The sequence below is a fragment of the Silurus aristotelis genome, assembly GCF_946808225.1.
Source record: "Silurus aristotelis genome assembly, chromosome: 3".
NCBI lineage: Eukaryota > Metazoa > Chordata > Actinopteri > Siluriformes > Siluridae > Silurus > Silurus aristotelis.
This window is the reverse complement of record NC_139576.1, coordinates 34,621,047-34,644,049: the sequence shown is the minus strand read 5'-3', so window position 1 is coordinate 34,644,049 and position 23,003 is coordinate 34,621,047. Positions and strand designations below refer to the sequence as shown.

The 23,003-nt window shown below is 39.7% G+C and overlaps 1 protein-coding gene across 1 annotated transcript in view; it reads right to left on the bottom strand.

The window, feature by feature from the left end:
* The window catches only part of hecw2a (HECT, C2 and WW domain containing E3 ubiquitin protein ligase 2a), a 32,242-nt gene extending 10,334 nt beyond the window's left edge, over positions 1-21,908 (bottom strand). The window contains exons 1-17 of the mRNA XM_083537223.1: positions 21,502-21,908; positions 13,477-14,114; positions 10,887-10,994; positions 10,675-10,769; positions 10,376-10,445; positions 8,456-8,625; positions 7,592-7,734; positions 7,365-7,465; positions 6,273-7,006; positions 5,866-6,187; positions 5,618-5,716; positions 5,158-5,308; positions 3,702-3,808; positions 3,284-3,408; positions 2,556-2,741; positions 1,413-1,553; positions 1,217-1,319 (exon numbers count right to left, since the gene is read on the bottom strand). Coding sequence (XP_083393349.1) covers positions 1,217-1,319; positions 1,413-1,553; positions 2,556-2,741; positions 3,284-3,408; positions 3,702-3,808; positions 5,158-5,308; positions 5,618-5,716; positions 5,866-6,187; positions 6,273-7,006; positions 7,365-7,465; positions 7,592-7,734; positions 8,456-8,625; positions 10,376-10,445; positions 10,675-10,769; positions 10,887-10,994; positions 13,477-13,783 — 2,962 coding nt within the window. The 5' untranslated portion in view covers positions 13,784-14,114; positions 21,502-21,908. The remainder of the gene's footprint in view (positions 1-1,216; positions 1,320-1,412; positions 1,554-2,555; positions 2,742-3,283; positions 3,409-3,701; positions 3,809-5,157; positions 5,309-5,617; positions 5,717-5,865; positions 6,188-6,272; positions 7,007-7,364; positions 7,466-7,591; positions 7,735-8,455; positions 8,626-10,375; positions 10,446-10,674; positions 10,770-10,886; positions 10,995-13,476; positions 14,115-21,501) is intronic.
* Positions 21,909-23,003: the final 1,095 nt, after the last annotated feature.

The following is a 23,003-nucleotide window of genomic DNA, read 5'->3' as shown; positions in this document are numbered from 1 at the left end:
TGCATCACCTGCATTCACCATCTTTTGCACAAGCATCAACATTAAATTCATAAAATGACCCCTTTGCATTTGTGTGCATTTTTTTCTGTGCATTATTTTTTTCCTTTTTTTTTGCAACGTTTACAGGAAAGAAAAACACAAACACTGGTAGAAATGGTTTATGAAAAAGCTCAACAACTGTTTTGATATGTTTTGGCCCGACTTTTCCTCAAGATTTGCAGCTTTTCTGGAAAAGTCCATCTTGTAAATGTCTTTGTAAGTATATCTGCAAGCAAATCAATCTTTCTCTTCTGATCAGCTATCAAATCTACACTATTGTATTTGAGCTTTTGCAGTTTGCTACAGATGCGGGTTGTGAGCTCTGACTAGTGCGCTCTCTAACCATCCAATGAACCATCCAAGCAGAAGCAGAAGGTTCACTTATAAGTACTCAGAACGTATGCCTCACACTGCAACTAGTCAGTGTGCATGGACATGGTCTCAGAAGGAGGCCTCTACTGAAGCTGGCTCACAAGAAAGCCTGCAAACATCTGAAGACAACCTGTCCAAGAGCATGAATTATTAACAAAATAATGACCCCAAACACACCACCAAGATGACAACTGCCTTGGTAAAGCTGATGGAGTGGCTAAGTATGTCTCTAGACCTGAACCCTATTTAGCACCTGTAGGGAATGTGGAAAAGCACTATGTGTCTAAGATCCAGAAGCTCTGTTATGGAGGAGTGGAAGAAGATCCCAGCAACAACCTGTGCAGCTCTGGTGAATTCCATGCCCAGGATTAAATCAGTGCAAGATAACAATGTTTACACCTTTTTTTTTTGTCAATTTTTGACATGTTCACTTATGGTGTACTCACTTTAGACAATAATGGCTGTATGTTGAGTCATTTACAGAGAACAGTAAATTGTCCCTTGAGAAAATATACTAAAGCCTCACTTTAACTATGATTTTTAGAATAAAGAATTACTCTCAGTGTAGACCAAGACCTTACTGTCTGAGGGGAAAGCCTAAGACTAAGAGTCCAAAAACAAAAATCTAAGACAAATCCAAGTTAATACAAAAAACCTTTTGAGACCAGACTCATGTCCTAATCCAGCACTAAATCTCTGCCCTGACTAGAATAAAATCTACTCTCAAATGAGATCTCAATAACAAGGGCACTACTCAGCAGGACAAATCCTTCCCCAAGAGGTGTGTTTTTGCGCTCCAACCTACCCATAGGTACCAGGTCTTGGTACTGATTGCGACTAGAGCTGGTAAAAGTGCTCGAGGGTCGGGCTTGCATGGGCGGGCTTGGGGAGCGCGAGTCATCTGCCACCTGGGGTAGGAATATAAACAAAACAAGCATGTACACTTTTTATCTGGAAAAAAGTCGTAATAAAGAGTGGCAGTAAAGGCAAAGACGTTATACCTGGACCTCTCCAGCGCTGTGGCTCCTCTGGCGGCTCAGATGCTGTCGATGTGCCAAAAGGCCGCTGGAGCGCGAGCTTTGCAGGGGCAGCCGGGGGTCAATAAATGTCGTAGCACGACAGTTATGATCCACGAAGAAGAGCTAATGAGAGAGGACATTCGGAAAACTCTTTAGGCGCTTATTTGATCAGATAAACAAAAACCAAAACCTTGTATTTGCAATATTGAATTTGTGATTGTGACACCTCATGTACCAGAAGGGGCAAGCGGCTGGAGCTCAATTAGAGTGGTGGCTCCTCACTGTCTTTCAAGGCTGGTGGCGACTATAAAAGGCCACCTGGAGGATAGTTCCTGACTAATGGTGGCTCTCTCCTCTATCCTCTCTCACTACAGGCAAAGACGGCAGATGCGGAAGAGGAATTCCTGGCAGACCCTCGCGACACCTTATAAAGGTTGGAGACTCCTCGATCTTGCGGCAGGAAGTCACTGACTCCTACACGCCGATGGCGACCTGGGCAGGGCCAGCCAGCCCACCTTTGGGATGAATGTGAATGCTGACTCAGCCCTCTTTACCTCAGCCTACATCAGTACCTGACTTTACTACCATGTTAGTGGCTGAATGAAATCTCACAAATCTCCAGAATCTAGCACACTCCGAAGTCTAGTGGAACACCTTCTCAGAAGAGTGGAGGTTATTAGAACAGCAAACTGGGACTTAATGTGGAATTAGGTTGCTGAAAAAAACCATAGAAATCTTACAGGCAGTTGCCCACAAACTAAACATTTTGAGAAATTACCAACCCCAGCCATTAGGGTTGCACAAGCCAGTGCACTCTTAGTTCCAGTCCCAAGCCCAGATAAATGGGGAGGGTTGCGTTAGGAAGGGCATCCAGCGTAAAAACATGTGCCATGGGAGAAGCCGAAAGAAAGTTATCTTGTTCAGTAGCTCAGGTTTTAAGATCTTTTCACACAAATTAAGCAAACTAAAAAAACTAAATTTCTTGTTTCAAGAAATCTTGAACAAACCAAGTGAAATTATTCTACTGCACTGGCAGATCATTTAACTGCTTTCTAGTCTGTATCTTTTTGAATCATGCATTTATTTCTTATATTTAGCTGAATATTTTGTGTAGTGTGCACGCACCTTGCCAGCATGGTCATGTTTCATCTCCCAACCGCGTGGCAGCTCGAGCTGCTTGTTGGTAAACAAGTTGAGGAAGTTGACCAGGTCTCGGTTGTGCTGGTAGCGTTCGAAGTGCTGCACGTCGCGCCGGATTCTGCTGATCATGTGCTTCAGGCAAGTGTTGCTTGTAAACATGCGATAGGCACTCTGAAAGACAAAATCGAATTGATGGGTTTTTTTTTCTCTTCCGAAGCTATTAATAGACCTCAAATGGATTGCTCCTTGGCAATTCAAATCCCACAGGAAATAAAAGAGTTTTATTCATACATTCAGTATTGGTTCATTTATTCATTTTATGGTCCAGAGCTTTTCCCAGTAAAAATTGGGTGTGAGGTGAGAGAACACCCCGGATGGAATGCAAGAAACCATGCCTACACGTTCAAACCTGAAAACTCTGCAGAAACCAATGCACACCCTTGAAGAAACATGCACCGAAACCACACTGAAAAAGGAATCCTGGTTCAATTTGATTTCTTTTTTCATAATTAACAAAATAAATTATACATTTTAATCTCTTAATTACATTAAAATGGCAGGACATCTCCATAAAATCCAACAAATATATTTGGAGAATTATGGAGAATTACCCTTTGTTCTTTGTACTTTATCAGCACTTTTTATTAGAACAATGCGTTCCCTGAATTTTGGGCATGTGTGTGTAAGTTTGTGTGTGTGTGTGGTGCACTCACAGGGTTGGAATGCAGCACAGTGAAGAAGTCAGGACTGGAGAGGAACTTGGCTCCAGGAGATTGAAGCAGCAGGGAGAGACGGGAGTGAGAGCTGGTCTGAGCCAAAGCACCGTCTCTACGGTAGTCTGGCAAGAACACATAAAAGCAAAGCAATTCGATTCTAGGGTTGGCAGGATGTCTTGGGTTCAAGCCACAATGCCAGGTCTTAAATCCCAATGATGGATCTTTGGAAAAAATGCTGAGCGAAGCATAATTTAAACACTGTATTACTATATAACATTCTAGATTTTTCTCTGTAACTTACACTAAACCTTTTCTCCGTGTATAGAAGTTACTGTATTTTTGTTGTTAAATCTTTAAGAACAAGCAAAACGAAAATATTAAGACTAGACTGGTGATAATGTCATTTAGAACTCACCAGAGATGGATTGGGACAGCACTTCCAGGTCATCAGGAGGAGGAAAGTCTACACTTTGTTCCTCTGAGCTCCTCTCGCTGGTCATGGTTCTATGGATGCTCTGGTACCTGATGGAAAACCAGACGCAACCTTGTTAGGGAATAATATTCAAAACATAATAAATATATAGAGAAGGTTCTGTATAGGTTCTCTTTAGGGTTGTCACCTATAAAATCCTCCCTGCAACATCCTGGAAAAGAACAATTGGTTCCTTACAATTTTATGTTTATCCCTAATGAGTGAGCCAGTGGCGACTGTGGCAGTGAAAAAAACTCCCTGAGATGGAATAAGGAAGAAACTTTGAGAGGAACCAGACTCAAAAGGGAAACCATCCTCATCTGGATTTGCACCGAATGTCTATTTATTGAACGTTAAATTTAGTTCAATTCAGTTGTTACAAACCAGCTTTATTTATTTATTTATTTATTTATTTATTATATATAAAATGGGTAAAAAAATTAACATTTTGTTCAATTCAATTGTTACAAAACAGCTTTATTTATTTATTATAAAATGAAAAAGAAAATTAGAAAATTCAGTTAAATTTAGTTGTTACAAAACAGCTTTATTTATTTATTTATTTATTTATTTATTTATTTATTTATTTATTTATTATAAAATGAAAAAGAAAATGAGAAAATTCAATTCAGTTGTTACAAAAAAAGCTTTATTTATTTATAATAAAATAAGAAATTTGTTTTTCTGAAAATTCAGTTACATTTAGTTGTTACAAAATAGCTTTATTTATTTATTATAAAGTGAGAGAAAAAAAGAATATTTAGTTAAATTCAGTTGTTACAAAAAAAGCTTTATTTATTTATCTATTTATTTATTTATGTAATTATTATAAAAAAGAGAGAAAATTTTGTTACATTTTGTTGCTACAAAATAGCTTTATTTGTTTATTTATTTATTTATTTGTTTGTTTTATATGTACAGTATTGTATAGAATCACAAAGGAACAAATCCTTGACACCAAGCGTCTATCCATTAGAGTTCCATCATTGTTGAGGTTATCAATTGTCCCCTGGCAGCTACTAAAGTAATAAACTCAAGTTCATGGCTATTACATCTCTAAGCCATTGTCGCAACCTGTTTCTATTGCCTACAGTCCAAATCCATCTTCATGGTTCTCTGCCCAGTGTATGTCCAAAAACTATCCTTCATTTCAATAACTTTCAATAGTTATTTAATAATGATTAATTGTGATAGACAATTCTTCTTTAAAACAATAGTGTGGCTCTTTTATTGGCTTGGAACTTGCCCAATTAATACGCAAATCAATCATTGTCATGTCATGAGCTTTAGAATATTTTGCAAACCAAGACTCCAAGCTCCAAGACTGCAAATGTATTACTCTAGACATGGCCTAAGCCAGCTCTTCTATGTTCAGCAGTTATATGTTGTGAGTTCTGACCTGCGATTGAGCTGCTCCATCTGCTGAATGGAGCTGGACCGGGTTAAGCCCTGAGGAGCAGGAGGGCCTGTAGGTCTCTGCCACGTAGTGGTCCGGTTCACATGATCCACGAAGAAGATGCGACCGTGACTGTCGATCCGAGCCTCCCAGTCTGTGGCATATACAAGAGGCAGACAGGGTCAGAAAAATGGCTTTGTCAGAGGCTTTCACTGATGCAGACGCTAGAAGGCCCCTGGTGTAGGAAGTGTTCTATCAAATTGCATTTATCTTTTATTTTTACAGAATTTACAGAATCTTTCTCAAAATAAAAAAAAATGTCAATCACAAGACAATTCGTCCAAACAAACATAACGTACACAGATGTACAAAGACGTACAAATAAACCTACACAGTGGTACACAGGTAAACACATGGCAATGTAAGCGCATGCAAACGAACATAAACACATACACACACTCACTGGGTGGAAGCGGCTCGTCCACACGCTGGTACCGATGGATGTCTTGTCTAACAGAAGGAAGTGAATGAACCTGCTGGTGTCCGTTTAGCTGAGTGGGACCTGTACAAGAGTGAGAACATACAATTATTAGCATATCAAAACTTAAAAAAGCCCCCAATTGAATAATTTACTCAGCAATCAGCTACTTTTTGTAAACTGTAAGTTTACAAGGTTGGTCTTCAAGGTTTTGAGCAAGCTAACAATTTTACCTGGATCTGTGTTCGTGTCTGTAGCGAACGTCTCCGAGTCCACCAAACCTCCTTCTCCTGAATGCATTAACTCCTCCTCCTCATCCTCCTCCTGCGACACACCCGCAGTTGCCTCCAGACTCCACCTCCGGGACATCGTGTCCTCCTCCACGTCGTCATCCTCCTCGTTGGCCAGTAACTCTGAAGGTGGTGTGTGTAGTTCGAAGTCATCGTTCGGAGGAGGTTCACATACAGCATCAATGACTTCATAGGTGGTGGGTGGGTCATCTGAGAGATCCTCTCCCCCTGGATCAATAGCCATCTCTGCAACTTGATCTGATTCCTTGTATGAGCAAATAAAAAAATACGCGAATATGTTCTAAAAGCCACCAAAAAAACTGGACTCTAAAGTTTGGGATAAAATTCACCTGAGCGGCCGACAGAGGCATGGGGCCACAATCCGATGCCATAGAGGAGATATCCACCTCTGTGGCCAACTCTTCACTAGGCCCCATTCCTTCTTCTTCACCCTCTCCTTCGTCCTGTCTCTCCATCAGACTTGCTGTCTCTATTTGAGGAGCCACAGAACTGGGCGGAACCTCCGGCTCCAGAACCACCCCAGTTCCTAAACTCAGTGTCTCCACCTCTGACTCTAGCCCAACTTCTTCAACAGGCTCCCTGAGTTCCTCCGAGTCCTCCGGAGGATTATGGAGCATTACTGGACACCTGGTAAGACCGTTCACAGCACCCGGCATGGGATCGATACAAGCAGACCTCTCCTCATCCTCGTCCGAGTCGATGTGGAGCATATCGCTGAGGCGGGTATGCGTGGGGAAGCTGGAGCTCAGCTTTGGAGAAGCTGCACACATCGGACGCTCCCCTGGTCCTTTGGGAGCCTCAATGGCATCTAGCTGCTCACTGAAGGTTCTCTGGAGTATGCTAAGGGATGGTAGAGCTTCTTCATCCAATGCACCTGAACAAATCTCAGCATCAGATGATAGGGCACAACCTCCTTCATCGGTTCGCCGGAAGCTTTGCGAACGTACAGGGTACAGAATAGCGGAAGAGAGAGGTAGTGCATGGGGCAAGTCTTCATCATCTGAAGGGGTGCCGGGGGGCCCAATTTGGGCTGCTGCCCCGAGGATTGACTCAGGGGTGACATCTAGGATTTGGAAATTTACATTTACATTTGGCGCCTTTGGCAACTATCCAGAGCAACTAACAATTATCTGAGTCATACAGATGGTCAAGGGCCCAGCAGTGGCAGCTTGGTGGTGCTTGTTGGGATTGAACCCATGACTCTCCGATCAGAGATCCAATGTATCCACCAAGTTACCACTTCCCTATATATAAATATATAGTATATGTATTCCACACTATCCATTACTTTGTTTGCACAAATTTTTATCTAATCTTAAAGGCAATTGGGCACCGGACCTCAATATTTGTACTACGTGTGTGTGTGTGTGTGTGTGTGTGTGTGTGTGTGTGTGTGTGTGTGTGTGTGTGTGAGATCTTACCGTCCTGGTTAGTCGAGGTGATATCCACTTTAAACTGAAGCTGACCACTTACATTATCAGTAGGCAAGCGGCGGCACAACGAGAAGCTCGAGGCTTGGTTCCTGTAAGAAATAAAAATTTTCGGATTAAAACTATTTCAACGACCCTTTCCTTCTTAACCATGCTGTATCATGCCGCTTATAGAAGAAATGACAAGAATTAGCAAGGGGGAAAGAAGCCGCACTGACCCTGATGCGGGTCTGTCCAGAAGCCTCTGAACAGGAATGTTCAGCTGACCCAGGAAGCGTTTAATGATTGGCCGACTTTTCGCAAACTTGTCCTTCACCTCGATTACGAGGACATCGGTTATCAGGGCTACGAATGTGTGTCTCTGCAAGGGACGCACAACAAAAACCAAGTCTGTCCAAGGTTAGGCTTATATTCGGGTATCTGATTCAGACTTGGTTTGTAACTTTGTCCATTTTTAACAACAAAAAGCTCTACTTGAAATCAAAAAAGAAACTATTGACATGGACAAACAGAGCCTGTCAAAGGTTTCACTTTGACCAGACAAATATATAAATGTCAGGAAGTTCTTAGTTTTTAAACCCCTCCTTAGCATGAATTAAAGCTTTACACACTCTCAAAATCTGGAATATTTTTGTAAAATGCCTCTTGTAAAAATTTGCCAAAGTTGTTCTTCACTAGTTGGAGATTTCTTTCTTGAGCTCCAGTTCATCCCAGAGAAGTTCAAAAGGATTTAGATGCGGTAACCGGGCCATGTTGGCTCAGGATTTCTTTGTCCTGGATTAAGTCTCCAACCTTCCCTGCTTTAAAAAAACCCCAGGACATTTAAGCTTCCATCTCAGTTGTAATTACAGGGGTGTGGAAGTCTGCTAAAATCTTCTCCCCTTGTCTTACATAAGTTCTTCTGAGACAAAAATGTCCAATTTGGACTCATTTGTATCCTAATTTTCTTCCAGTTGTTCATTGTCTAATTCTTATGTTTTAAGAAACCAGGATTGACTGTATGGTTAGATTAAGTCATAAAATTCTCCTTTATATGTGTGTTTGCATGTGTGTGCATGTGTGTGCATGTGTGTGCGCCCAACCTCTCCATGCCACACAGGGTTTGTAGTATTGGTTGTAATTCCAGATCTTCTTTCTTGGCCGTGGTGGGAGAAGGTGGGAAAGCCACTCCTTTTGCCTGGATGAATGCTCATCTTTAAATAGGGGTCAGGATTAAAAAACATGCCTTTCTTCAGTCCCATGGCTCGGATATCTACAAGGAGTCGGAGCACAGCACGACAACCAAATTCATTCAATACATTTTCTTATCTTATTTACATAATCTTGTGTCTGTACATTTGACAGTCACTAACGGCTGGAACCAAATTCCTTGTGTGTGTCAACACACTTGGCCAATAAACCGGATTCTGATTCTGATTTTTACTTGTATAGTAAAAAGAAAAAGCACAAGTGATTGACAGGAGAAATAGAGGACTAAACTACAAAATGTCCAGGAGCTCACTGATGCCCTGATCCAGGTCTGGGAGAAGATCCCTCAAGATGCAATCCAACAACTTATTAGGAGCATGTCCAGATGTTGTAAGGCATGCAAACAGTAATATGGGGAGTACATACAGCTTACAGACACTAAATAACATTGAAATGTATGCAAGTTGGACAAATACATACACTGAACAGAAATTATAAACGCAACCCGTTTTTACTGCCAAATTCTCTCAAATGCCTTTGTAGATAGCTTTTGGTAGAGAAATGAACATTCAATTTACGGGCAACAGCTCTGGTGGACATTCCTGCAGTCAGCATGCCAATTGCACGCTTCCTCAAAACTTGTGACATCTGTGGCATTGTGCTGTGCGATAAAACTGCACATTGTAGATCGGCCTTTTATTGTGGCCAGCCTAAAGCACACCTGTGCAATAAGCATGCTGTCTAATCAGCATCTTGATCTGCCACACCTGTGAGGTGGATGGATTATCTCAGCAAAGGAGAAGCGCTCACTAACCCAGATTTAGAAATATTTGAGAGAAATAAGCCTTTGGGCGCAAAAACAAAAGTGTTGCGTTTATAATATTGTTCAGTGTATATAAGGAGAGAGAGAGAGAAGGGATGTGCATCTCCAAAACTGATTTGCATCTCGATGCAAAGCCACCAATACGATACATTAAAGATTCATATGAAGCAGCTACCGATTTCACGCGATCCGATCTACCCGTTACGACGCAGTGCGATACGATTTCGATTTGATTCAACACAATGCGATTCAATGCATTACGATGCAATGGAAAAAATATGATGCTATACAATTCAATATGGTACAGTTATGGTATGGTTCGCTTTTATTTCTTCCGTTCAGACAATCAGCAAATCATCAATTTACTAATAAGTGCCTTTTGACTTCTAACGCATGGCCCTTTCACAAAAAAGCCTTTGAAGTGCAGAAAAAAAAAGAAAAAAGATCTTTAGCTGTTCTGTGTGCAGAAGTTACAGCTCTACCTCTGCCATGTTAATCTGTATTCTATGTGACTCTCAACACACGCCTCGGTCTCCTTAGTGTAGCAGCAGCAGTGCTGAGAGAACGCGCTCGGAAAACATTTTAGCGAGGAGAAATCGAACTACATATCGAATATTGATCGCAAATTATTGGTGACTTTCTAAATAATAAAAATGTAGCGCATTTACTAAGAATTATAAAAAATATAGAAAAACGACAAATGAAAAGTTGTATCTATTGCACATCGATGCATCACATATATATGTACACACACACACACACACACACACACACACACACACACACACACAAGCACACTATATTAACACAATTTAACAAATATAACAATTATGAAGACAATTATTGTTCAATAAAATTATATTATTATATTATGAACACATATTTACATTTACATACATATTATTATATAAAACACATTTAATAAATATAATATATATATTAATATAATAAATCTTTCTAGACTCGTGCATTAGTCCCGACTCCAGCTGACCTGAAAGGGTGAAGCTGACCAGTTTTCGGCTCGAGTCTGAAGTCAGCTGTCCTTCGCCTTGGCTGTCGGCCTAAACAACATACCAAAATCAATGTCCAGCTCATTCACGCTGTCTTCTTCTCTCAATCATACATTCTTTTTTTTTCAGACACACTCTGATGACTTAATACACACATTCAATTATTTACTATTTGTCTTACTGTGTATACATTGGTGAATGTCTAAATATGAAATATGAATTATTTTAATATCTATATATGTGTTATTTATATATAAACATTAACTCTTAAAGTACAGACCGAATATCGAGGATTCTTTACAGTGATGCACGGCGTTGTGGCTCTCAAGGCGCCGGTCAAGCCGTGATAGTATTTGAAGCAGATTCTGGTCTCAGCTAGAGTTCAAAAACCCCAAAAAATGAACATGAGGATTCAGGGATAGTTCATTAGTCCAAATGTCTACAATAGTTCAAATGTCCTGAAGGAAAGACAACGTTAGCAGCCATACTGACCATCCAGGAAGTATGGACCAGCCTCTAGCCTCCAGACGATCTGACCACACTGTGTCCCGTTCACACCACGATTCTTGCAGTCCCACACGTTTGATGGACAAGTCTCATCTTAAAAAAAAAAAACACAAGTGTCTGCATGCTGTTGTATAAATTCCTTGAAAGATGGTTAAATTTGCTCTAAGTACTAAAGACATTCATATATACACCGATCAGGCATAACATTTAGCCACCTGCGTAATAGCAATTTCAGCTACAGGAGCTCGTCTGTTGGATCGGACCACACGGGCCAGTCTTCGTTCCCCACGTGCATCAATGAGCCTCTGCTGCCAACGACCCTGTCGCCGGTTCACCACTGTTCCTCCATTGGACCACTTTTGATTGATACTGACCACTGCAGACCAGGAACATCCCACAAGAGCTGCAGTTTTGGAGATGCTCTGACCCAGACGTCTAGACATCACAATTTGTCAAACTACTCAAATCCTTACGCGCCGACATTTTTCCTTCTTCTAACACATCAACTTTGAGGACAAAATGTTGCTGCCTAATAAATAAATCCACACACTAACAGGTGCCATGATGAAGAGATGATCAGTGTTGATAATAGTATGTCATATGCTATGCCTGGTTGGTATAATTATTTATATATAGCCACACAATCAGATATCAGAAGACAACAAAGGACAGCTGAAAGGGTTATTGGTGCTCCTCTCCCATGAAGAAAAGGCCTCAGAAAATCACTTTAGATCCCACACATCCAAACCATATACTACAGAGCACCAAACACCAGGACAGTCTGGCAGAAGAGAACTTTGTTCCCCCAGGCAGTCTATCTCATAAATATTTTAAAGGCTCTCCTGAATGTGCAATAAAAATAATAAAAAAAATATGCAATCCCACTTTTTATTTGTATTATTATTATAATTTTTTTTTTCATGAAAAATGTGCAATACTATTTTTTTTATTATTTTTTTATTTAATTTTATTTATTTTCTTTTATTGATCTTTTTATTAAAATGTGCAAGCTTCTGTCACCAAAACCAATTTAAATGAAAAAATCTATTTGATTCTTATTTCAGTGTTATTTCAGTAACAAAGTAAATGTAATTCGTTACTGTACTTAAGTAGCTTTTACGTGTATCTGGATTTTTCGGAAGTATTTTAATTTAGGGAGACTTTAACTTTATTAAGTTTTCAAGTCAAATCTTACTCTTTGCTCAACCTCATTTTGCAAAGTCAGTCGTTCTTTGAATTTATGAACTGATAAAAACGTAACTGGTCAAACACGCAGCAACTCACGAATCAGGGTAAAGGTCGCGTTTTGAACCGGTTTTGATTGGCGCTTGGTGGTATCTAATTATCACCAACATACTGTTCAGCATCAGTTAAACAGCAAGCAGAACATTTAGAGAGGAATAAATGATGAAGAAACTCCTGAACTCGAACTTGCCACAACAAAAATCGTTTTGGGCTCATGATAATTTGAATAGAAATCAACCAGTGTTTGACTCATTAATATCATTCTATTAATAGATCAATGTGCTGAGAGGCACATTAGAGTCTTGATTTGAGTTGATTAAGTAAAGAGTCTTGTGACAAAAATTATAATAGGAATATTATAGCCATAATAAATCATATTTTGGGGACTGAAGTACATTTAAAGGCAAATACTTTTGTACTTATACTCAAGTGAAAGTTTAAACAGACACCTTTACTTTTACTGGAGTCACATTTTTTGTATATCCCACCACTGTCTGATTCTGATTAAGTGGAACCAAACTCAAAAGTATACCTCTCGTCATCCGGGAGGCACCGAATGCCTATTCATTAAATCATGCAAATTATGCTCTTCATGCTTTGTCACCCTCAAACATGCTTATATAAGCCCAGAGTAAGAGGCAGATCACATTGATGCACTCATTGAATGTCTGCTTCGTTGCAGAAATGAAGAGCACCGCTGGGATGAGCCCCCTGTGAAGGTAATGAAGTCCCAAGGCCTCCGGGTCAATAGCTCGAGGCAAGGTGCCCAGATAGATCTTTTTTTAAATTATTTATTTATTTGTTTATTTATTTTTACCCTGGCAATTGGGATTGAAGTATTTAAACTCTGGATTTGCTTCGCATATGCGCGCATGTGTTCTGTCTGAATTATAAGAACAGAGCATTTATTATTTAAAAGCATTCATTTTAAAGTGCTTCAATCCTCCTCGTCATCAAGAAGCCATGGTTAAATGGCATCAGGAGATGCCAACTCAGGGACATTCAGGCTTCCCATGAGTGTGATTGGAAGGCTTGAGTTTCAGCCACTGAGGCTCCAGGATCGCAGAACTGATCTATAGCTGGATCTGAGACTGAATCGCTGAAGTCAAAGGGTACTACTTTATAGGTCAAGTCATTTGACCAAGGTTATGAGTTGTGTTTAATTAAATATTTAAAAAATACAATAAACTAGCAAGAGTTTTAGCAAAAAAACTTTAAAAGAGGTGGAAAGAGAATTTAAACGTTCTACTTGAGTAAAAGTACTGTTACTTCGTTACTTTCAACCATATTATGAACCTAAAAACCAAGCGATCAATTCACCAACTCTTACCTATGTGATAGAGGCCGATCCAGTCAGTAGAATCGACCTCCTCCTTGATGTCCCATGAGATGACCAGGTTCTGTCCACGCCCGAGAGTGAACTCCAGGGTAGAGGCCGTGAGGGAGGAGCGACTCTGAGAACTGACCAAGTCAGTGTCACTGTTAGCTCGAGTAAGTCCAGACGTTTCGGTACCACCACGCTCGGCTAGGCTCCTCAGGTTTTCGGGGCTAAGCGTGTGACGAAGATGAGGGCTACGTCTCCGCGCACCCTGCTGCTGCTCCCGAGCCACCAGGTGCTCCCGCCCCTGGGGCGCCATACTGGGCGCCTGTTGGGAGCGGGGCCTGGATGGCAGGACCGCTGTTGCAAGAGAGGGCCGAATGGTTGCTGATGGTAGGGGGGCCGGGCCAGGAAATAAGTGGTATTTATTTAAAAGGGGGTGAATTGGTGGTTGTTATATGAAGGTAACCGAATCGTAAACTTGTATTGGAGCCGATGTGAGAAAGATTTAGTGGTTCGGTTACTTTTACATGACGATGATCACTATGGATCCTGGGTCCAAGACAAGACACAGATTAGGAAAACTCGGATCAGTTAAGAGGGTGGATTTTGGTTAACCAGCTATACAAGTCTTGATAAGGAGCCTCAACCTGGAAGATACGACAAGAAAAGAAGTAAAAGAGATTAGCATTTGTTGCATCAAACAGGCCAAAAGCCATTACTATTTAGCCCCTATAGTGTCTTTTGCCTCTTTACCCTGTGTCTGAGTGACTGTATTCATTCTGAAAAAGCGTTACATTTAAAAACTTTTTAGTGATCTCAAGCTTATTCATTCATTAAGCAGGAACACCCACGATGGGATGCTGGAATCTCACATGGCATCTCAGGAAATGCAACCTGCCATGGAAGCTGCTGAAACAGTTCTACTCGGTTATCATTTGAGTCTGTCCTGTGTACATCTATAACTGTCTGGTTTGGTTCAGCTAGCAAATCAGACATCAAGAGGCTACAGCGGACGGTCAGTACTGCTAGGAGGATTAGAGGTGCCCCACTTCCCAACCTCCAAGAGCTCAGTTGTTTTCCGCAGGTAATAATCAGCATGAACAATTAAAATACTCATAACTACACATTGTCCATCATAACTGACACACTTGTAAATAAAATCTGTACATTCATTTTAAACAATATTTATACTTCTGTATATAGTGCATTATTTAATTGTCTGTTTTACTGTCTGTAATATTTTGTTATAATATATCTGTACGTCTCCTGCACTGGAAGCTCCTGTTGCCAAGTCAAATTCCTTGTGTGTGTAAACATACTTAGTAATAAAGCTATTTCTGATTCTGATTCTGATCATGCACTCTCTAACACACACACACACACACACACACACATGTACACTTATCAATCCACCTACAGGCATAGTCATAACGAAACCTGAGACCCCAGAAGAAACTCATGTGCTCACAAAAATGCGACCTGCTCTACTTGATCAAATGCGCAATTAAAGATGATGGAAGATGTTACACAGCAAAAATGCTTCCCAAGGTTTACAGCAGATATTCGATCCTGCGTCCCCACAAACCGTTATTGTGGTACGCCCCGGATAAATGCTTCTACAGATTCAATTATACGAAGCATGCACACGGAACGTCTGTTGAAATTATGAGTTCTGTGGCCTGATGAGAACAAAACAGCTATTTAGAGAAAAACTGGTAGCTTTTTATACAGTCTATGCATTATTAAAATGGTATAGAGTTATTAATATGATGGGCCATATGTGTGTGTGTGTGTGTGTGTGTGTGTGTGTGTGTGTGTGTGTGTGTGTGTGTGTAGTTATCAGTAATAACGAAATATTATCCTACATGACTCTTGCAATATCAAGTTAAATGAAGGCTTTGTGGTATAAGCCTTAATGTAACCCAGGATTCTGAAGGATCTGCTGACCTCCAGTCCTACGAATATTATATCTAATTATTATAATACATTAGAAAAGATTAATCAGACACAAAGGTATCCTTGGCTCTAGTTCTAGGTGACAAGTAATCCGTCAATTCGGTCTGCCTCAAAGGGTTTTGTAGGCTTATATTCATCCCTGAGCATCGCTGAATTCCCTAAACCAATCAACATTAGTTTTAAAACCAAGGTAGCCAATCATATTTTAAGTAGAATTCTCTAGAACCGCCCCTAATGGTTAAGTGATCACCAAGAGTTTTTTTGCTTTGAAAAGCTTGAGCGTCCAAGAAAGTGGTAGATCTTGGACTTCTGATCAGATGATTGTAACTCCAAATCCCAGCACTACCAAGTACCACTTCTGGGCCCTTAAGAAAGGCCCTCAACTGTTCAATTGTATAAATGAGATCATTGTAAGTTGCTTTGGATAAGAGTCATTAATTTAAGTTCAGTATGCAACCCGAAGAGACTGTTACTGGAGAAAAGTCTGGATTCATTGAGCTGGATATTTTCATTAATCACTCACGAAGTGTACTGATGAGATTCACCTTCAATTTTGTTTTTGAGTTGCTACAATTTTCTGTATAATGAACATATCGAATTACTTTTTAAGGATGATGTCCTTTTGAAGGTTAGTCATCATTTTGTTGTTTTTAGCGCTCTGGTGGGTTTTTTATGAGGTTTTTATGGGACAGATATATATATATTTGATTGAAATGTGATTTGAGGGACTTTTTTTATAATATATATAATCTGCTCGAACTTTAGCAAAATTAGCAAAACATTTCTTTCATGCAGGAAACTGGCCAATCGGCTAGAAAGCCCACATCAGTGGAGGAATGTTCAGTGGACATTCTGCTAGTTTCTGGATTGGCTGGACAGACAATTCCACCACGGGTCTTTGTTGTCCCAAACGTCCTTTAATGTGATCTTTAATCCAATACAGCAGAACAATCTTCCTGTCTCTGAGCCTTAGGAAATGTTTTAGGGAAAACTTGCCTCAATGCGATTTTCCAGTTTGCAAAAAAGTCTGTTTTTTGTTTAGTCTGTAAAGATGATGCAATAGAGACTTGTAGATATGGATGCACAGGAACTTGTGTGTGTGTGTGTGTGTGTGTGTGTGTGTGTGTGTGTAGCTTGGTAGTGTTGTATCAGTAGGGAGATCCCTGTTGTGCTCCAGTAGACATTACTGCAGCACTCTTGCTGCCTGACAGAATGGGCACCTTGGGGAGCTGGCAGACAAAATGGCACTGGGGCCCCTATTTGTTCCATAGTGTATGCATATGTGTGTGTGTGTGTGTGTGTGTGTGTGTGTGTGTGTGTGTGTGTGTGTGTGTGTGTGTGTGTGTGTGTGTGTGTTATTCATAAAACAAAACAAACAGCACTCACGTCAGTTAAACTTCCACTAATAACCCAGCGACACTGTTATATCACGTGTGAATCCGCAAATCTACGTGACCGTGTCCCTTTCATTATTTATCATTACTACATACTGGAATGAGTCGTTTATAGCAGCAGAACGAATTATAGGAATAATTTATAAACCCTAACTGCACTGCAGTGGACGCATTCCCTATTCCTGTGCTTCAAATTGAAAAGAGATAGAAAAAGATTCTTGGAGACCCTGCGTTCGGAAAAATGTGAGGATTATTTCTTTGCGTTCGTGACAACGAGGTGAACCCTGAACTCTCGAGTCGAGAAAAGCCAATGCGGGCTCTCGACCAATCAGTGAAACATCATCCAGTATTTGGGTTTTCTTTCGCTGCTTTCCAGAGCGTAATCTTGGATCATTTGACTTGTTCCAGGACGATTCAGGCATTTTGGGGGAGTGGGAGCTCACTGTTTAAGGTCCTGGGTTACTGATTGGATGGTCAGGGGTTCAAGCCGCAGTATCACCAAGCTGCCACTGTTGGGCCCTTGAGCGAGGCCCTTAACACTCTGTGCTCCAGGGGCGGCGTATCATGGCCGACCCTGCGCTCTGACCCCAACTTTTGAGCAAGCTGGGATGTGAAGAACAAATGTCACTGTGCTGTGATGTATATGTGACAAATAAAGGCTATTCTATTCTATTTGACCTCTCGCAATTCCGACCCCCCATATATATATATATATATATATATATATATATATATATATATATATATATATATATATATATATATATATATATAATTTATATACCAACTTTTCAAGTCGGAATTCCGAGAAAAAATAAAAAAAATTGTAAAAATAAAAAATTGCCAAAATAAAGTCAGCATTGCGAGGAAAAAAGTCTGAATCCCAAGAAATAAAGTTGCCAGCAAGGCTTTCTCGGCGAATCACTGACCTTAATTTATTTTTGTATGTGAATATGTATTCAATTGTTCCCATAGCATTTTCTCTCGTGTGTCTGTTTACGTTGGAGTTTCAATCCAATCAGATTTTAGCCTTCACCTCGCTTCAGCGTCAAAGGAATCTACGTTGCGCCTTCAAAATGAGCAGTGCATGTAGCTAAGAATACATGCTGCATGAAGCTGTTGCATTAACCAATCAGATTGCATTTAGGCAGGATGCACCTAAAGGCCTGGGTGTGAAACGTACGGCCCGCTACTGATAATTAATATTTGTTTTGCATATATGGTATATAAATCCGAGAGTTTTGGTTGTTTAGATGGTTGTTGAATTGCAAATGGAAAATACTGTGTGCTGATTTGGGACCTCTGCACAGGAGCCCAGAGATTTACAGACATTTTTCCAGCTACACAATGTTGTTGATGTGTTCATGTTTGGTAGCTACACCAATAAAGGTTCAGACACTATATGGACCAACATTTGTGGACACCTAACCCTAAGATTTCTGGGATTTTTTGAACATCCCATTTTACATTTAGTCCTGTTATAATATCCTCCACTCTTCTGGGAAGATGTTCCAGTAGATTTTAGAGTGTGCTTGTGGAGATTTAAGATTTCAATCAGCTACAAGGGTTTTAGTGAAGTAATTATGTAGGTGAGGTTGAGGAGGCCTGCGGAGGTCAATAGGGTTTATAGCAAGTTAATCAAGATTTTCACTCCATCCTTTATAAAAAATATATATCTTCATGGAGCTGATGGAGCTTGCTTTCTGAACAGAGACATTATCATGCTGGAACAGGTTTGGGTCTCTTAGTGTGAGTGTCATTGCTTTTAAAAAGACATTAAAATCTCAATTTTGCTATACCTTCGTTTAAGAATGCATTTCGAAACACACACGGAATTTTGCTACAAATATTTTATGATAAAAATGCGACCCGAAGTGTTCTAGGACAAATAACGTTTCAATGATCCCATTTCTGCTTGGACATGTTCCACATATTGAATCAGTGTGCGTAATACATTTTCATTTTTGCAACCTATAAAGCGTTTAAAATCGGTGTGATTTACATTTTGCACAGACGCTAATGGAACATGTCGATTAAAATACATTTCCATTTGATTGTTTCATTGCTATTTTGCATATTACTTTTTTTAATTGAATTTTGCTACCTCTATGCTTTTCCAGACCCAATGCTTTTGCTCGTATAGTTTAGTTCCGAATCAACAAAGAAAAGTTGAAATGGAGATGGAGAAACTAGGAAGAATTGTATTGATGGGGTCTGAAGTTTAATAATATGCCCAATTTTTCTTCATTTTCATAAAATGTCAAATGTAACTAACATCTTGTATGTAGTAACAGCTAACAAACTCTTTTATTATAAACTCCTTGAAGTTCAAGGATTATTTCGATGTATAGCCAACATATTTCACATTCTCACCCCCCCCCAAAAAAAGTCTAACCTAAAAAATTATATATATATTAATATTATTATATAATACAAAAAAATTATATATATATATATATATATATAAAACATATTATTAAATAGGTTTTGGGTACAGTCTAAGGTTTTATGTATCTTGTGTTTCCTCAGAAAACCTTTAAAGCTGATCTGTGAGATTGACACAAATTATACCCTGTGTGTGTGTGTGTGTGTGTGTGTGTGTGTGTGTGTGTGTGTGTGTGTGTGTGTGTGTGTGTGTGTGTGTGTGTGTGTGTGTGTCTTTTTGTTTATTTTGGACTCCTGACATTTTGCTACTCTCTTCACATGCTTCTGGTTTGCTTCTATTTCCCACTTACGATGTCGTAATTACGAACCCCCTTGCTATAGTTAGTAGCGTGTTCTACTTTGGAATCCTTCAGAGATCTTAACCAGTAATTATTTAGAGCAACATATGTTTATTCAGGGAAATGACACTGTATTTTCCACTGCTATTATAAAGAATAGAAAGGTGGGAGTATTTTTTAGCATGATTACTAAAATGGGTGTATATGTAAGGTTCATGAAATGCATAGAAGGTATGTTTGTGCGTGTGTGTGTGTGTGTGTGTGTGTGTGTGTGTGTGTGTGTGTGTGTGTGTGTGTGTGTGTGTGTGTGAGATGTTCCCATAATCGAGACCTACTTCAATTACATTTACCTGTGACCTACAAATGTTTTATTCAAACCAACCAGGTCTGAACTTGAAGAAAAGTGTGTATGAATGTACACTGGGTTTGCGCTGTTCTTTTGCTTAGTAGTTTATGTGTTTTGTCATTTCCATTGATTTATTCCTGCTTTACTGCCAGGTTTCACTGGAACAGCTCCAGATCCACCATAAATGTCTGATATATATTGATGTTTTTATTATTATAATCATTATAATATTATAGAAACCTGGTTTTTTATATGGTATTTTCTTTTTTTTAAGGTATGAATAGAAGGATCTTAACCTGAAAATACAGCAGAGTAAATTTATGACAATTTTATATAATATATTATAATTAGATTCTAATTTTAGATTTATAATGTATATATATATATATTTATAATATTTATATATGTATATAATTCCTATAATCTTATAATCCATAAAACTTATTTATTTTATATACTTCTGCAAATAAATGCTCTAAAAGAGTTGTTGTTTTTTTTGTTTTTTTTTTAAAGGCCATTTATTCAAATACCTGTCAATAGAAACCCAGAGAAAATCTGATTTGCAGTGTTTTGCTAAATTATTTCAGAGCTGTATACAAAGTGTGTGTGTGTAAATATGAACATCAACTAAATTGTGTAGCTGTAAAACTGTTCGTTAATATTCGGGCTGTTTTCACAGACGCCTAACATAATTTTACTTTATTAACGAGTCATTGGATTTATGAAACCGGTTTGGAAACGAAATATATATACGTGTAGAATGTCTATAACATTAAAATTTATTATTAAAAATTATATATTTTATATACTAAATGCTCTTAATAGGTTTATTTGAAATTTGGGAGAATTGCTGTCAGCACATTGTAGAATCAAATATACATATATACATATTAATGTCAAAGCGTGTTTATATAAATATATAAATATAATTTTTGCAGTTAACAAGCAAATCATAAATTCAAATGGCCTATGGTATATACACACACACCCACACACACACACACACCCACCCACACACACACACACACTATGAATATATTAATATATATTCAAGCCTATGTCATAAATCCTAATACCCATAAATCTAATGAATGTAATCTTCATCATCATCATCATGACGCATAAAGTCCATAGTAAAACACCAGCATCACTATGAAGGTAAAACTAAAAGGTGAACTGAACCACAGCGAGGTTTTGCTCAGCATTTCATTAGTCTGCCACTGTGAATATATGACGTCATAAGTATTGTGAAGCGGAGCGCGTGTCGGACGCTCGTCAGCTTATAACGCGTCTTCATAAACACAAAAAAAAAAACACGTAATGGCATGCAAGGGCGGTTATAACATCTCAAAGCCTTTAGGTATTGCTCTAGATTTCTCCACACTGCCTCTGCATACTGTGCGTGGGGAATTCCCATTTTCCCGTGCACTGTTTACTGCTGCATCACTGAGGAACATCTCGAAGTCAACATCTGTCCTGGCTTACAAGCAGTAAATCCACCCCCCCCCCCCCCACCCGTGTCCTGATGCGGTGCCGAGCTGCAAAGCCACAGCAGGTCTGCAGAGGATCTGCTTAGTCACAGCGATGGGTTAGGTGCGTGGAGAACGTGGCTTACCTCGTGCGCATCCGATCTCCAGGAGCGGAGGAGGAAAAAAAGTGCGCAAAATAAAAAAACACGCAAAATATTCAGCGCAACACTTCAGGTCTCAGTATCGGTGTGAGCAGTGGAGAGGAGAGGAGAGGAGAGGAGAGGAGAGGAGAGGAGAGACACGACCACCCTGCCTGGCCCTGGTATCACGACACGGCTGGTGGATCCATCGAGCCGAGCCGAGCCGAGCCGAGCCGAACCGAGCCGAACCGAGATTTCCGTCGTGCGTCGGACAGTGGGCGGTTACTCCGTCTCGCGCACACGCCGACTCTCACGACGGAATGTTAATGCGGGACAGCGATACCCCCCCCCACCCCCCCTTCCCCTGCAGTGGCAGGCAGCTCACAGCGCGTGCACACACACACACACACACATTTCAGCAGCCAGAGTTGCTGATGACGACCAGAACAGAGTGCTCCTGCAGGTGCAAAATAACTGATCCGTGTGTGTGTGTGTGTGTGTGTGTGTGTGTGTGTGTGTGTGTGTGTGTGTGTGTATGTTCATCATCCTGGGGGAAGAGAAGGAAGTGAATGGATTGAGCATTCGAAAGGGATGAAAAAGGAATTGACCAAATCCACAGATGCAAAGGACCAAAGAAAATAGTGAGAGAAATGTACAGGAAGAAAGAAGAGAAGGGGGGAGGAAAGAAATGAGGGGAAAAACATGAGAGAGAGAAAACAAAGGAAGAAATCAATAAAGGAAGAATGGATAGAGGACAAAAGTAATGGGAAGTAATTTAAGGAGGAAATGAAGGGTGTGGGAAAAGGGAAAGGGGGAATTGTAGTGTAGAAAGAAGAAAGAATTGATGGATGGAAGGAACTTTTTATCTGATTACATTAAAAATTCCAGAGGAAATTTCCTATGTATTTCCTTCATCTGTTAGAAAATGCTTGAACAAACTTCATAGGTCATTAAGATAATCTAAAACTGTGACAGATGCAAAAAGTCTATTGTGAGCCTTTTGCACATGTTCTGGACCTGCCCAAGGTGGCATCATTTAAAAAAAAAAAAAATCGATTTTCAACATACAAAAGTTTCTGAAATACTAAAAGGTTGCCATATCCCAATCCCCATTTACTGCCATATTTGGGATCACATCACAGAATAAGCACCTTAAATATCACAACATGATAAAGTTGGCCTTCAGCACACTATTGACCCGGAGTATTCCGTTTAAACCGAAGGACCTTATGTACAGAAATTCTGACAACTGTACAGAAAGATTTGGCAACCCTTTTTTTTTTTTTTTTTGCCAAAATGTAAACAGCTTCTATACAACCATTCCAGTCCTGAGGTCCTTTTTTTAGAGGATATACATTTACTTTGGTCCATTTAGCTTTCCCTCAACCCTGACCTGAAGTCTCTGCTGCAGAAAAACATCCCCACAGCATGATACTACCACCACCATGCTTCACTTTTGGCATGGATTTGGACACACTTTCGACTTTTTCAGTGTTTTTTCTTTTTAT